At 40.1% G+C, this 16,964-nt stretch overlaps 1 protein-coding gene across 2 annotated transcripts in view; it reads right to left on the bottom strand.

Annotated features, from left to right (window-relative positions):
• The window catches only part of anos1b (anosmin 1b), a 40,845-nt gene extending 27,306 nt beyond the window's left edge, over nt 1–13,539 (bottom strand). For both annotated transcript variants that reach the window (XM_034210243.1, XM_034210251.1), the window contains exons 1-2: nt 13,197–13,539; nt 2,545–2,592 (exon numbers count right to left, since the gene is read on the bottom strand). In XM_034210243.1, the coding sequence (XP_034066134.1) occupies nt 2,545–2,592; nt 13,197–13,373 (225 nt within the window). In that variant the 5' untranslated portion in view covers nt 13,374–13,539. The remainder of the gene's footprint in view (nt 1–2,544; nt 2,593–13,196) is intronic.
• Between the last annotated feature and the right edge of the window lie 3,425 nt (nt 13,540–16,964).

Raw genomic sequence — 16,964 nt, 5'->3', positions numbered from 1 at the left:
TGGGCTGCAGAGTCATTATTTAGTCCAGAAAATAATCTTTCATATCACATATTGTGCTTAGTGATCAATATAAAGTGTAATATGAGTTATTTTCTAACAGTGAAGATATCTTCCTGTTTTACCTTCTACCCTTTCTGATTAAAAACATCATGTTTTACCTAAATATATGGCACACATCCACAGTAATGTTGGAGAGAGAACAGACTGGCAGCTTAAAATACACAGCATAGAAACTCCTCCTGAATCAAAAAATGAATTAACACACACACACACACGGATGGATGGATAATAGGCAGGGTCGGCGTCATGGGGGGTCATTCGAGGGCCATGCCCCCCCAAATGAGTCACTGTGCCCCCCCAACGCAGGGTGGGCAAGCCTTGCCACTTTGCCGTTTTTTTTTTTTTTTTAATCATAGAAGTGAAAATGTTTCCACTAAAGGTTTTCTGTGTGAAATACATCAGAAATAAAGAATACAAATATAAAACACAGCCTGAGGTGTGCTCACTGCTGCTCTCTGATTGGTGTGTTGCTTGACCAATGACCCCCGACTTTTGTTTTGTTATCATTACGTGGCTGTGTGTTTAGATGAAAGCCCAGTGGCGATCTGTTCATCTGTTACACTGATTAGTAAAGCCATCGAAAATAATATGATATACAGTACAGTACAAGTAGCCTACTTCTGGGTCTCTGTGTTTCATTCAAGCTCGGCTCTCTGTGTGTGTGGCACGATCGCATTTTGTGAGTGCGCGAGCGGTAACATGGAATGTTGTTGTTAGCATCCGGTTAGCTAGCTATGCTAACAGATATAAAGAGCTGTTTCTACACCAAGGTGGAGGAGAGTCCTCTCCTGTCAGACTGAGAGGATCGTATAACCTCAGCTCAGTGAGGTAAGGACTCTCTCAGTGTTTAGATAGTTCACTTTAGTGTAAGTTATCTCAGTGGGTCTCAAACGGTTTGGTCACCATTTATGTAAACAAGTATTTGCGAGGAACACATGTATATGATCATTAGCCTATAGCCTAGTTATTTAAAAAATAAGAGAATAAATGAAAAACGGGTATGAAATACTATTGGACAGTAACACAAGAATACAGTTTAAAAGGGGAGTGATTAGTAAAATATCCATAAAGAAAAAGTTAATCTGTGTACAGTTCTGTTTCATATGAATGCTGAGAGATGTAGGCTATCCATAGATCTCTTCATGTTGCTCTCAAAGTGCACCAGATTGATGCATTTAACTTCAATTTTTAAAAATAATCTTCCCGGGGGAGCATGCCCCCAGACCCTCCTAGAGGAGGTTAGGTCCACCCCCACCTAAAACATGTTCACATGGATAGGATATAAAATACATTTGCACACTTTTTATATGGTGGCCTATGTCCATATGTTTCTGTTTTGGTGGTTGTGCCACAACCGTGCATATATGCACAAGTCATAGGTGCGCTATACAATAGCACTACACCCTGCAATGTGTGTGAAAGACAATAGACTTTACAGCATGTTTTTTTAAATTGAAGTTGCGTTGGTGTTTGTGTGTTGGTTGTTGACGGCAGTGTGTGCCCCCCCTTGGTAAATGATTGCCCCCCCCATTCGATTTGTTCTAGAGCCGACCCTGATAATAGGTATATAGGGGAGGACGTTATTTGAACTAAAAACACAATCTTTGCTATTACAGGAGCCTTGTGGTCGGTGTAGAGATTCCACACACAAGGGAAGCACGAGAAACACTCTCTCTCTCTTTTTGCCACTCAAAGCAGAGGTGCAGAGTGACCTCTGTCTACTGTTGTCGTGTCAAATGCATTATGTTCTAGTACCAGGATGCCTCATTGTGTGGTATCACACTTCTATTAAAGCCACTAACTACAGCCAAAACCGTTTTACTTTACAAACCGTTAAATGGAAATGTGTTTGAGTTATGTGCCAGCCAAATGGCCCTGGTATTATACTGAGCCAAGATATGCTGGTTCAATTCACTCAATAAGAAAGATCAAAACACTCGCGCAAATATAAGTTTTGATCCAAATCTCTTATCTTATGTTAATGCAAATGCCATTTTGACTGCGGCTTTAGCCTCAAGAACCTTCTTCTTTTCTGGATGTGAAGTACTTGCCACGTTTATATTTGAAATCAGGAAGACTTCCCACTTTGTTGCCCTTTTCACCAGTAAGTCTACTGGTGTTTTTGGCAGTGCAAGCAATGAGCTTAGGAAGGGGTAACATGTGGAAGGTCAAGCCAAACTAACTATTAGGAAGTTGGTGGACTAGTAAAAAATGATTCCTCACAGGATGACCACCCACAAACACAGCCAAGTGTGTTTTCTGGAACCAACAACTGAATTAGAGTAACTGTTTCAACGTGTGTAACCCCTGTTTTTCATTCCTTTACCATACCTAGCTTTTACTGGTTATGACTGGCTTGAGAACAGGGTTAGAGTTGGGGTTAGGCACGAAGTGATTCATGTTTTGGTAAGCCTTCAGGAAAAATGAATGTTAGTCAGTTAAATGTCTTTAAGAGTTAGGAAGTGTTTGTGTATGAGTATTTACCTGTGCACAGCGTCTGTGGTTTTCACACCAAACCAGAACATGGTCACTCTGGAAGAAATGGAGAGGATGAGGATTAAAACAAACACACACAGAGACATAAATCTTCCACAGAGAAATCCTGTTTGACACTTTCTGCCCACATTTGACCCATTCCTGTGAGTGCTGTCTAACATATAAGGAGACAGAAAGCTAAATATTGTTCATAAAAGGTCATCATAACCAGAGAAAACCTGACATGCAGACAGACACAACCTTTCTCCTATTTACATTTGTATCCTCAGGGAGCAGAATGACCTAACGCACTGTGTTAGCGGTTCCTACACCAGACAGAGGACGCGTCACTTGGTGAGATTTATGTTTATGTGTTGGTGTGGGTGTGTGTTCGATGAGTTTCTGTTAAGTGAGTCAAGACCGCCAGTGAACATGGCTGCTATAATCACTGTGACAGAGGGAGACGTCATCTCATGACCACAAGGACAGAAATACAGATCAACCAAACCAACCCTTCGTCCTTAAGTTAGTTTACCTTTCCAAAAATGGTTTCTATCCAAATGAAACACCTTGCAAGTAAAGCGTACTCAAAGCTGCAATTTGAGTGTACCGTTGACATAAAATAAACTGTTTGTATCCGAGGATCCAAGTCTATTTCTCTCATTATTATGTCATTGTGAAATATTAAAACATTAAAATGTGTTTTAATGATACATACACAATTAATACCATGGTCAATATAAGGGGTAACTTTAAAAAACAAGTTTACAGTCCCCATAATGATTATTGTCATGACTAATCTATTGATTATCCTTATTTGATTAACTAGAACACTATTTATTCTCAATAATATCAAATAACATAGAGAAAATAATGCTACAAAAACAGTTGCTTGTTTCGTTGAACTCAATGTACAAAACCTAAACATATTCGATTTACAAAGACATTCAACAGAATAGAGCAAAAGGGATCTGGAAGCAATGTATGTATATTCAGCATGTTGGCTGAATAAATAAAAAACCCTGTTGTTTTACAACGTCTCAAATTATTCAAGTGCAACCCTTAATGAAAACCCTTCAAGCTGTTTTTGAACTTTAATTAATCGGCACATTCACAATGCCAGCGTCCAATATCGAAATAACTATTAGTATATGAGCCTTTAGTGTGTGTGTGTGTGTGTGTGTGTGTGTGTGTGTGTGTGGTGTGGGTGTGTGTGTGTGTGTGTGTGTGTGTGTGTGTGTGTGTGTGTGTGTGTGTGAGTATATGAGCCTCTAGTTTGTGTGTGTGGGATAAGCCTTCTTAACGACTCCTAAACCCTTTCCTGATCGCACTCTTTTTAGCCTGAACCAAATTAATTTACACACACACACACACACACACACACACACACACACACACACACACACACACACACACACACACACACACACACACACACACACACACACACACACACACACACACACACACACACACACACACACACACACACACACACACACACACACACACACACACACACCACACACACACACACACACCACACACACACACACACACACACACACACACACACACACACACACACACACACACACACTTCTGTTAAGTAGCCTTTGTGTTTCTGGGTTAAGGGGTTAGAGTTGGGGTAACAGTGCAGAGGTTGAAGGTTAGAGATTAGGGGTTAAGGGCTTTCACGGTACAGAAAATGCTAAATTGGCTCATTCACTCTTAACATTCAAAACAGATGCATAGTAATTTAGTTAAATAGCTTCCAAAGAAGCAAAATGATACTTTGATATACGTAGATTACATTACATTACATTGCATTTAGCTGACGTGTGCATTCGACCAGGAAGACACAACCTTGAAGAAAACAGAATCATATAAGTACATCAGGTTTCATAGAGCCAAACATTTCAAGTGTTACTCATCTGGCTATAGATAAGCCAGTCCTGTATTAGTATATAAGTGCTCTGTTAGAAGTTCTTTGTTAGTAGATGAATACTTATTCCCCTTCAAATAAGCTCTGGGGAACGCTGCATGTAGAAGCTTTAAGAAATTGCTGTCACTATAACAGCGGAGGATTTTTACTGGAGTAGGAGCACGTTTAAGACCATGACAAACCTTTAAAGAAGTGCTGGATAGAAAGTATATTTAAAAGCTTATATTTGACTGTGAGATTGGGAGTCACGCCTGTTTTCAGCTGAAACCAACCATTAAGCACAAGTGTGAAAATGGTCAGAGCTCCAAGTTCTCCATAAATGTTGTTTGCCTCATTCCTCTCATTCTCTCACCCTTTCCACTGTGCTACAGCTGCTTACTATTGCCTCGGTTGTCCAGCTGTTGGCAACAGTGAAGAGATGGTTACTTTTCAGAGAGGACACAACAGCCGTGCAACCACAATCAGGATCCAGTTTGGAACCACGACTACAACAATTTCAGTCAAGAGTTTAACAGAAATTGCATCCGTCATATGGTTGCTGGACAAGTGTTTGGCTTGCCCGTGCTAATATGCCTTTAAGACTAAATGTGTATTAATAGGGTGTTCAGACACCATGGGCTTAACAGTAAGCTGTGCTAGTTGTTGGAGGGAATAATGCCTAATGTAGAGACAGTGAGAGGAGAACAAGTAGAGTTTAAAGGCAAAGGTAAAATCTCTGATGGATACATTAGTAACAAGTCAGTGGGGAAGGATAGATGTAAAGAGGAATAGATGAAAAGAGAAACAGCTGTCATCTATCACTACAGTGACAAAACAATTCCTTCCTCTGCCCACCTTTTCTTTCTTCCCTCCTGTCTTCAAAGCACCTTCTGATTACACATTATTATCAACATTCTTAACTCTCTCCAAACTTTGAATAATCTCAATAATCTATACTTGGATTGTTTAAGATCCCTTCATTGTAAATAAAATGGAAGGAATCTCTGTCTGTATGTCTGTCCTTCTATTTTCCCAAAAGAGTTCATCCGATTGACTTTGCACATAGAGGGTGTATTGCTGAGGACCTAAGGAAGTCTACGGAAAATGTTTATGAAATGTCCGCAATGCAAAGTGTATTTAGGTATTCTGGATCTGTTGGAAGCTTATCCAGACTACCTTTTTGTTGCCATTCAAGAACATTACTATAAATCCGTCTATAGAAACAGGCTTAAAAGGGATTACATGCGTTGTTGGATATTCTAAGAGTCAAAACATCTTAAAGACAATGTTGAATTTACTATTTCGTAATATCTCGAATCCCAATGTTTAATACAATTTTAAACCTGCAATGTTTGCATCCATGTTTATTTGCTCGCAGTCTCCAACCACACACCAAAACGGTGGAATAATGGGAAAAACATTGTTAGGAATGTGTTTGTGCGAACAAACAAAACAGGAATCCTCTATAAGAACGTTTCTCATCGTGGTCAGTAACTCCACAGGGTAGCCTTAAGTTGCGTTAGTGCCGTAGAATTGGGACACTGGGGGTGCAGCAGAGAGGAAAATTCCATCCTCAGATCCTCTTTCAGTATCAGTTTGTGATGTTCAGGAATTTCCTTTTGATGGATTGATATCATTTACAGTTTTTACTACTCTGGCTTCTGTTACACATTCCCTACATTAACCACAATGTCTTTCTAAAGTTGCAAAATGAACGTACCTGGGCTGGTTACATTTTATACGAACGATGAGAGACAAATAAGTGTAGGGGTGAAATATTCTTAAAAATGCATTCTGCTTTATTCAGGGTGCTGTAAGTAGAGCCTTAAAAATACTTATACAGTATGTTATTGACTGTTGCAGTGACAACAAATTGATGAAAATATTTTTAAAAAGCTTCGAGAGAGTGGGAGTTTAAGATGATATACTGCTGTGGCCTTAACACAACTGAAAAATGGTCATTGTTGCGGATTAAACCGTCTGTTTTTTATTTTAGTGTCGAAAAAACAGAGACACAAATGCACTTTGTCGTTCTTTGTGTCTCTCATTTGTACCCTTCATCTCTTCCTCTCAGTCCCTCCACGCTGCTGCCAGCTTGTGTAAAAGTGACAGGAGAGGACTTGAGAATAAAGGTGATGATATGCTGTAGATGCTCCATGAGGAAAGAACTGAGGACAGTTAAACATCTCCAGATTTGGACTGATGAGATATAAAGCTGCTTTCCCCGCCGATGGCCTCACATCTTCATCCCCTATCTTAATCTTTTTCACGCTCTCTTTCCTTTTCTGTCACTCCTCTCCAGATCCTTCTGCAACACATACATCAGTACACACACAAACTGATCCCAATTCAATGGGACATATTTGCTGTCAGAGCCAATCAAGGCAGTTTAGATGGGCCTGTGTGCCGTATGGCTGTTAAACGGTGGTTTCGTAGGGTCTCAGAGTGAGTGTGTGTGTGTGTGTGTGTGTGTGTGTGTGTGTGTGTGTGTGTGTGTGTGTCAAAACAGCTGCACATGTGAAAAAAGTGTGGTAGAGAAAGAGAGAATTGGAAGAAGGTGACTGGAAGAAGAGAAATAAGTTGGATGGGAGGCTGAGAGGAAATGGGAGGGAGGGAGGGAGTTGAAAAGAGCAGAGGGAGACAGACAAAAGAAGGCGAAGGATGGAAATATATATTAGTTAATAAGAGCAGAGAGGAGACTGGAAAGGAGTGGTGGATATTAGTTGTGAAGCAGGACACAATAAATTAAGTTGACTGCCATTCGTCTGGCTTGGGTTATTTAATAAATGGGAAGCACATTTTTTACTGGTACTTTTATCCAGAGTGGAAGAGCATTTAAAATATTATTGTTGCACTACTTCTTCTATGAATTAAGTTGTATTTGATGTATTTATTAGGAAATATTATATATTTATTTATTCTAAAGTCTTAAAAAACGAAATAAAGACTTAAAAAAGGGGTTTAGTCCAAAACGTTTTCAAAGTTCATGTTCCAAATAGCACTATTGCTCATATGATAACTTGAAAAATATCCCAGTTGATGATTTATATCTTGGACCAAAAAGTGCAAAATTCCCATTTCATTTGAACGGTGTTTTTCCACATGGATGGATTTGATTTCAACCCTAAAAACACAACGTACTTTCTATCCTGGGATCGGTAAAATACATTTGTCAGAGCCTGAGGCCCGTCAGAACCAGAAGTGACCCGCGGACTGAGAAACACTCAAGGACTTCCACATGGCTCTGATGACTGCTGAGTCCAGTCATCACTGTTAAAGAATAACAACCTGATATTACTGGATGCAACAGAGGGAGAGAGGTTGGAACAGATACACACACACACACACACACACACACACACACACACACACACACAGAGAAATACATGCATATCAACATGTGCACGCACAGCTGCACACACCCTTCAGTGTTTGAAAGAGAGTAAGATATAAATCACACTTCTGCCAGATGCAGCGATAAAACTGAGTGTGTATGTGGTGTGTGTCTATGTATGTGCGTGTATACGTGTGTGTGTGTGTGTGTGTGTGTGTGTGTGTGTGTGTGTGTGTGTGTGTGTGTGTGTGTGTGTGAACAAGAGAAAGAGGCAGAGAGTGTGTGGACATATGTGTGTGTGTTGTGGTCAGTGTTTGCGGTGAGGCGCAGTAGAAAGTCTATTCAACACGAGGCATTAACTCTCCTAATCACACCCAGATGACCCAGGAGCAGTTACGGTGTGTTTGTTGTGGGTACGTGTTGTTGTGCGGGTGTGTGTGGTCAAATTTGAATCATGACTAACTTTTACTCAACAGAATCTGAAGTTCTTCCAAAAAGCCAATTTTGAGGTCCGAAAATTCCCAACAGAAGCCCCTAATTAAGTAACGTGCGTGCACCCGTGCGTGTGTATCTGTGCGCATGTGTCAACGTTAGTGTTTGTGGTGCCCCACATCCTGTAAACAACAAGAGTCACAACAAAGTGGTTGTTATACGTTCCTGAACTTTTCCCCATCCGACAATTACGTCAACATCCGTCTTTCTGTTTCGGTTCACTTACAACCGCAGCAATGCTAAAACTTGATTAACAAAATACCTTAAATGACCAAAAAATGAAAAGAAAAGTGCAATATTTAAGGAAATACGCGTAAAAAGATTGATAGCACTCACTTATCTGTAAGCTTAGCTCAATACGAACTAGGCTACTGCAGAAAAGCACCTGCAGGCCACATGGGAGGGCTTTGTCCCAACACACAATGAAAAAAGTGCATTGTTTTATTTCAACAACATCTCACCACTCTAAGCACCTTTGTATGATGGACTAGGATAATCCCTTGGATTGTTATCATCTATTTGGGCTACTATCTATTAGAATAGATGGACATCAAATGGCGGTGTGCCTGAAAAGGAGTGACAGTCACGCCCTCCCCTTTCTGAAAAGTTCGAACCAGAAGTGCTCTGAGCAGAGAAAAGTCGGAACATTTGTAAAAAGGATGTGCACAGCGCTTCATCTCTAGGCAGACGCATCGTCCTGATACACTACCTCCTTACAGAGCCCTAGAGAGATAGGGCTCTGCCTCCTTATAGAGAACCGCAGTGACGCGTCCTAAAACCCGGATGTAAACTCCTTCCGGTTCGTCAAAAACGCAATGCAATTTCTCCATAGGATTTTGGAAAATAGCTCGAAATAAGGTCTGTGGTTGACACACATTTAAGAGAGGGATCACGTTTTGTTCAGCCGGATAATATCCACATGTCTATCCTACTTTTATAATGTTCGAAGCATAAATCTAGTCGCAAGAAGCAAAATGCTAACGTTAAAGGAAGGAACTACAGCAGGGTCGCTGCTTCAACGTCACGCCAATTTAAGATCCATATTCAAACATACAGATTGTAAATGGTACAAGTTGAAGTGTTTGTTTGAACAGTTTTGCAGGAGGCAGGTACTTGCTTTCAAGCAGAACAGGGCAAACAAACTTAGCAGGAGTGTTTTACGTGTTCGGTGTAATGACGTAAAACGGCCTGGACAACTTCTGTAGTCCTATTCAGCCACTTGTTAACAACCATTGTTTTTCAGACACGTAAACTCTTCAAAAATCACCAGTGGGGTCACTGCTGATGTATTTAATGTCGTAGAACAAAACGTGATCCGTCTCTTCAATTTGTGTCAAACACAGACCTTATTTGGAGCTATTTTCCGAAATCCTATGGAGAAAATGCATTGCTTTTTGTCGAAGGAACCGGACGTGGTAAAAATGCTAACTTACTTCCGGGTTTTAGGACGCGTCACTGCGGTTCTCTATTGGGACCAATTGAAAACCAGATGCTCAGAAAGAAATACACGTTATAAGCTTAACAAAATGATTGGTTGTGACAAATACATTCTAGCAGAACAGTTTGTAAAACTGAGACCGTCTTTTCAGGAAGGCAACATTTCTACCTGTTTCCAGTGTTTGTGCTAAACTAGGATAAGCCGACTGCTGGCGGCATGCTTCATATTCATGGTCTGAAGGTTGGAAGAAGAATTTATTTAATTGCTCAAGTATCAGATATAATATGCCGTCGGTTCTAGATATATATTATCTCTCGAGCTGATAGAACAAAGCGATTCGGTCCAAAGTTGTTTCATTCCAGCTGTGATTTAATGTCTTGGAATTTCTTGTCCTGGTTGCAGGTGAGAGTCACTCCTACGCTGCCACAATTGTATCAGCATCCATCCCTGGTTCTGCCGATCAAATGTCAGGACAGTCACAAAGCCGCAGAAGGAGGTATCTGCTTTATCTTTCAGGTGAGTTAAACAAGCCTTTGTCTCGTGTAGTCACCCAGCCCTCTGCCTGTCTCTCTGCTCACCTGTCTGCCTGCATGTCAGTCCACTTTTTAGCCAGTGTGTCAGGTTGTCTGTCTTCATGTGTGTTTGTTACACCTGTCTTTGTCCATATACCTGTCTTTCCATCTCCCCTGTCTGTCTTGCTGCTTGACCACTATACCTGCCTTTATCTCTCTATCTCTGTGCAACCTGACCCGGCCGTTGTCTTTGGACTTTTTCAGAGCGTGACTGGTTGGCTGACCGACCTCTGGGCTGATGAGACTTACCTACCGCAGAGCAGCTGGGACACACACTGGCACACACACATAAACATGAATGCACAGGCTGCTCATTCAGCCTCGCACTGGCCCTCAGCCCTGGCTCGAACCGCTAACCATCGGCTCATCAGCACCACAGACCTGTGAGTGTTCGAGACACGCAGTCTAATCTCATCTACTACGTATGCGCAATAAATATCCAGCTCTGCAGGCGAGGCTTCACTGTTTTTTCTTATTTTTAGGAGTTTACATCAAGGAGGAGTTTGGGAATATGACAATATACAAGCAGATATATACTCACTCAAGCTATAATTATAATATTACACCATACAAGGGAAAGTAGTGGAAAACCCAGAGAAGAAGCAGAAAGCGAGGTGTAAATAGAAAACTGGTGACTCACATGTGAGTGGCTATACACCAGCTAAGAGAGAAGCCAAAAACACGGGGTTCACCCACATGAAGCCAGAGGAAGCAATGTGTGTGTTTGTGTCTTTGTGTCTGAGTGTGGTGAGGTAGGATGAGTAAAGCTCCATTTGCCATCAATGATGTTATAGTTACTGGAGCTGTTATCAAAAGGGATTTTTTTTAAACGTTATGTTCTTTAAATAAATGAACACTGTATCACAGAGTCTCTCCAGCCCATTCATCTCTCTGTGTTCTGCTCCACTGTCCTATAATAGGTTCAGGGAGTGATGCTCTTACCCAGGATGTGGCTGAGAGGAAACTTGTTTCCTTGTTTGCTTAAAGTTTAAAGGCTCTTTTTAATTTGATAAAACACGCAACATTTTCAGTGCCCCTTTATATCTTCAGATGAGTTTCTGAGTCACAACATTGTCCTTTCCCGTGTGTTCAAATTGAATGTATATAGTGCAAGTGTAGACGGAATGGAAATAAATATTTTCGTGATTTCATTTTTAAAAATCTTAGGAAAAATGACACTAGATGACTTTGAAGATATCATGGTACAAAGGCAGAAATTCTTTGAAGTGTCAACATATGCCAAAGGTTTTACAGAAAGCAAAAGTCACACAGAGATAAAAGAGTTGTTGTAAGAGTTAGGGTTAGGGTTGTGTTCACTTTTTAAAACAAAGTAGAAAATGAAGCTCTGCACAGTTTGCTGCCTCCCGGTCAGTTGCATCGCTGCTGTTTGATGCTTAACATCTGACTACTGCACTCCACTTAATAAAGCTTAAACCAAATGTTCCCTTACTCACACCTCCATTCCAGAAACCCCACACACACACACACACACACATTCACACTTGCAAGAGAGTCACCCAGGGGCCACCCTCATTACCCAATGCACAGGTGTCAGGAGTCTATTCTGGATGGACCAGGACCAGACCAAAACTTTGTTTTATATATGAACAAATGCAAACCCATACACACACAGACTCATGAATGCACACACTTTGTCCTACACACATCAGAGCCACTGGGGCTGAACTCTGTGGTTAATGACTTTCCCACCCACTACACAGCGAGCACATGTTGAAGCTGTTAACGATAAGTGGCTTTTCGATCTTGGTAACGTCCTAATGTCCCCGTTAATCTCACATTCCTCACTGCAAAGGCCACTGCACATGGTTCAGCGGTCTCACTGAGATGAGTAATTTTGTCAACTATTATGAATCTGTAACCTAATTTTTTGAGTACCGAAACTGGGCAACATCAAACCTTCCTGATGAGAACCATGTTAGAAACAACTCACTCTGTTTAAGGTGGGATCACATAGTTTATTCTGATTAACTATTTAGGCAGTAAATGCTCCACTGTGCGTTTTTGGTTGTGCGTAACAAAACCTTCTAGCTGATCTAAAATATCTGAATAATAGCAAAGAGTGGCCATTGTTTCTCTAGAGACACATACAAAAGAAGACAAGGGCGTAGGTTTTTTTTTAAGATTTTGATGATTGCCACAAAATGTATGACTTTGAATATTTCTACAGCAAGCTGACAGCTGTACAACTAAGTACAACACATTGAATCTATGAATGGTGGTTAAGGATGTCTTTGTGAGGCCAGATAAATATAATTATTTATATGATGTTTGAATAACGGTTCATGAGCCAATTAAAAGTGAATGCTAATGTCTGGTATGAATAATTGAGAGCAGCTATTAAACTGTACAGTGGATAACAATACATTTGTATTGTATTGTATTACATTTACCTGATCTATTGAGCCTCTCAATTTGACTGCACCTGAATGATTCAACTTCTGTTAAATCCCCCTTACATATCCCTCTATTAAATAGATAAAGGAGATGGGTTACTCATCTTAATGCATTTTACTGAACTATATGCATGAGCCTGATGGAGCTGCAGTATACAGCATGTTGCAACAACACAAATTGACTGCAACTGTCATACAAAAATACAGAAAATACCAGTAATGCACCTGTATAGGGTATAGGGTAAAACTGTCTTAAACTGTGCAGCCAGATTGGTTACATTTGAGAAGTATGCACATGTTAAAGTATCAGCCTAATGGGATTAGACTGGAGATTAAGTGGAAAATACAGCAACAAATGCTCACTCATGGCTGTCTGTCTTCTTCTTTTTTGACCATTACTTATTATTTTGGTGGTGATGTTTGCTACTGACTACAGGTGTTATTCTACTTCAAGGTTGGTAAACAGAGTGCAAGTATCTGTAAGTACCTGTAGGTGTCTGAAGGCAACGTTGAGCTGCGTCATGTGCAGAGAGAGGCACCTGGAGGTGCATCTGGCGCTGTTGATTTTCTCCTGAACATCCTCCTGCTCCGGTGAACTCCTGCGGGCAAGAGTCACCGCCAACACCGAGCAGAGGAGTACCAAAGCGGCCCGACACACAGACATTACACCGTGCGGCAATACAAGAAGACCAAATAAAAGTACGCGCAAATTAAACGGCAGACCTTTCTTCCTCGTTTCCGGCTCGTCAACCCACTGCTCTTGCGACCCTTTAAATTCAGAATGAAAACATGTAAGCGCTGCTCCTGTCTGCGCGCGAGCAATGAGTGAAGCGGCTCTACCCTCCTCGCGGACACTCCCACCACCGCCACCGGTGAAGTGCAGTCACGCGGAGATGTAATCATGGTTTTCAAATTCATTATCCCCAAAGGGTGCTCGTCCTCTGCGATTTTCATTTTTAAGTATCTTCATTGTTATCGTCACAAGTCACAACTATCTGTCCTATCACAAGTTCACATCTTCATCCAACTCTCCCACACTTATACTCAATCATCACTCCCGGTGTATGTGCACATCATCATTATCCAGCATACCGGAATCTTCTGCCATAACATTGTCATCACTGTAAGCTTCATCATGGTCATTATTATCGAAGGTGCTTAAGCAACTGGCTAAGATACTGCTAAGATGTATAGACCTTTTTTTTTAGCATGTCATAATGTGAAAAGCACAGGTGTAATAAAAAATGTAAATATAATTTAGCTGCTTCAGTTTCACAGGTATCATCATCATCATCATGTTGATCTTTATTAGCCTCATCTTAATTATTATCACCTCTTCATTCACCTTCAGCATCAAAAGTAATTTCTCTTGTTCTGGGCCTTTTAACATATATTCATTGCTTTTCTAATAAACTAATGTCCTTCTAAAATACAATAATTATCCCTGCAATTATTAGAGCAGATAATAAAAGAGTATTTATTAATGGCAAAGAGACCTGAAAAATGTGTTTAGGTGGGGGGTCTGTCCCAGAGCCAGTCAGTGTGTTAGTCACCACTTCTCAACAGCGATTGTATATCCAGGTGGGCTTTATTAGATCCAGGGCCAAAGCGATGATTAGGACACATGGTTGAAAGCACTATTTGTTTACATGAAACTTTAAACCAGCAGAAGAGTCATCCCTGTTGGCATGAGATGAAGAAAGTAGCACCGTCGTTTTGATTTAGGGGAAATATATAAATATTTAGTATTGGCAGTATTGTTTTTTGGCCCAGTAGTGGAAATTTGACTTGATTATTTCCTCGTATTGAAAGGACATCCTTCTGCAGGTTGAATTATAGTCAAGAACAGTGATTAATAACCATTCTGTCTTGTTAACCCTTAAAACTAAGATATTAGTGTGGCTTTCTAATAATTATTGTCACTATCAAATCATTTTCTGAATACTTAAGTTTGGTAAATCTTTTTTAGAAGAGAGCTTCTAAAGAGTTTCTTTAATTGAACCAAGAGGTCAAAACCCAAATATATGTATTGTAGTTTACTATAAGACAAAGAGAAGAATCAAATTCTGACATTTGAGAAGTCTAAATTAGCAAATGTTTGGAAATAAAATGGCTACAACAAAATAATCATCCACCAAAAAAGTTGCTGATAAACATCATTTTTGACTAAATGACAGCATTAAAGTATTGGCTACTGATATTTACTTACGACCCCCCATCGGCTTTCACTCCGTAGACATGAGTTTTAAGTTACCAAATACTTTTCCAAACCATCAGCTTGAGATCCACTGGTCTAGACAGTCCTACGACTATAACAAGACCTCAACACTGCATCACCAAAGAGACAAATATAAAGTTAGAAAGAGAGACCACATGTGAATAAATAATGTGCTGTGAAGCCAACGTGTAGTCATTGTGTTCAGAAGCATACACACCTGACCTCAGAGAACCAAGGCAGTCCTTAAATCAGAAAGCATGGAATCAATTATTACACACACACACACACACACACACACACACACACACACACACACACACACACACACACACACACACACACACACACACACACACACACACACACACACACCACACACAGACCACACACACACACACAACACACAGACACACACACACACACACACACACACAGACACACACACACACACACACACACAGTCGATTTACAAACAGTTGCCCTATGCCCATTATTTAAATGACCATAAAAATATTTCATATTTTCACAAAACACCCCACTCAGGTTTCTAAATAAACCATTAGGGGAGCAAAGACCCTCCCCAACACATACTCAAACTTCACAGACACACACACTCACACACAAACACGCGCGCACACACACACATGACAAAAGCATTCACCGTCTGTTCAAATCTGCTTGTTGATTAAAGCCAAATGTCTTTGAAACTCATGAAAAGAGAGAGAGAAAATGATGAAGAGCGGTAAACAGACAGAGAGGACCTAGAGACAGAAAGAAAGAAAGAAAAAAGAAAGAAAGAAACAAACAAACATTGAAGAACATAGATGTATCAGAATCGTAGCTCTTAACCAAGCATAGATCATCTAGATAAGGTGACTGAACACCAACATACTTTTCTATCACTTTTTTTCTAACAGACTTTTCACCCAGATTTTTACATTTATATTGCTAGCAATCTAGATTTAGATATTGATGTAAATGTGTTTTGAAAACGAGTGTACTCCGTCCGAGTATCAGGCTAAGTAATCAAGGCTAGATCATTCATTGATGACCGACTTTGGTGCTTCAAGGAATTTCGGGGTTAAAATTACTTGTCTACAAAAACAAATCTGGAGTTCAGGTAATCATTAGTACACATTGACCTTGTGTAATTATCAAGGATACTTTCAAATGTATCTTTATTTATTATCTTGTAGAGCCAAGAAGAAGTTGAAAGTGATGATGTAGGAGCTTTCATAAAGTTCATTACTCATCATGTTGTGGGCCATAAAAAATGAATATGATTAACTATCAATGCATTCAACGACGATTGACAATTGCAGGCAGACTGAAAAATAAAAACGGATTTGTAATAAAAATCTCGTTACATCTAAGGAGGAGACAGCGGTTTAGTTGAATTTTCCATGGTGCTGCTTTATAAATGTTCCCTGTAACTGAGTTTTTGCTGAAAAAAGGATGCATGTGGGGTAAGGACCGTTTAAGGACCTTAACAGATGCTACAAATGCTATAAACATATTGACCTAAGTGTTCTTAAACTGAGTGTGTAAATCAGTATTGTGTGGGAAGTGGTTGTACTGTCCAGTCTAATTATCTAACAATAACACAAGGATCATTTTGTTGATTAATGTCGAAGGGGAAGCTATTGTGCTACATGATAGCCCTCTGATGATTGAATCTTATTAATCGGTCTGTTGGAAATCTGTCTTCTGGATCTCAACTAACCACATTAACACATTTTTATCACAACTAAACCCAGCCGAATTAACCGTCTCTATGAACTACAAAACAAAGAAGCTGTTTCCAATTTTCAAATATGATCTCTATGCATTTAACATGTCACTGATCAAATCCACACTGTGTCATCTACTGAATCCCAATCCATTGAACTGTTTCTGTCACAACTCCTACATGTTGTTATTATTCCTGTCCAACATTATTGAAGTGGTCAGAGATTATTCCCTGCAGCTGGTACTACTCACCGCTCATCTGTTAGTTGTCTGATCTCTGTCACCTTTTAAGTCTTCAATATAAATGTT

This window comes from Gymnodraco acuticeps, unplaced genomic scaffold, assembly GCF_902827175.1.
Source record: "Gymnodraco acuticeps unplaced genomic scaffold, fGymAcu1.1, whole genome shotgun sequence".
NCBI lineage: Eukaryota > Metazoa > Chordata > Actinopteri > Perciformes > Bathydraconidae > Gymnodraco > Gymnodraco acuticeps.
The sequence above is the reverse complement of the archived record's forward strand: the minus strand, read 5'-3'. Positions and strand labels throughout refer to the sequence as shown.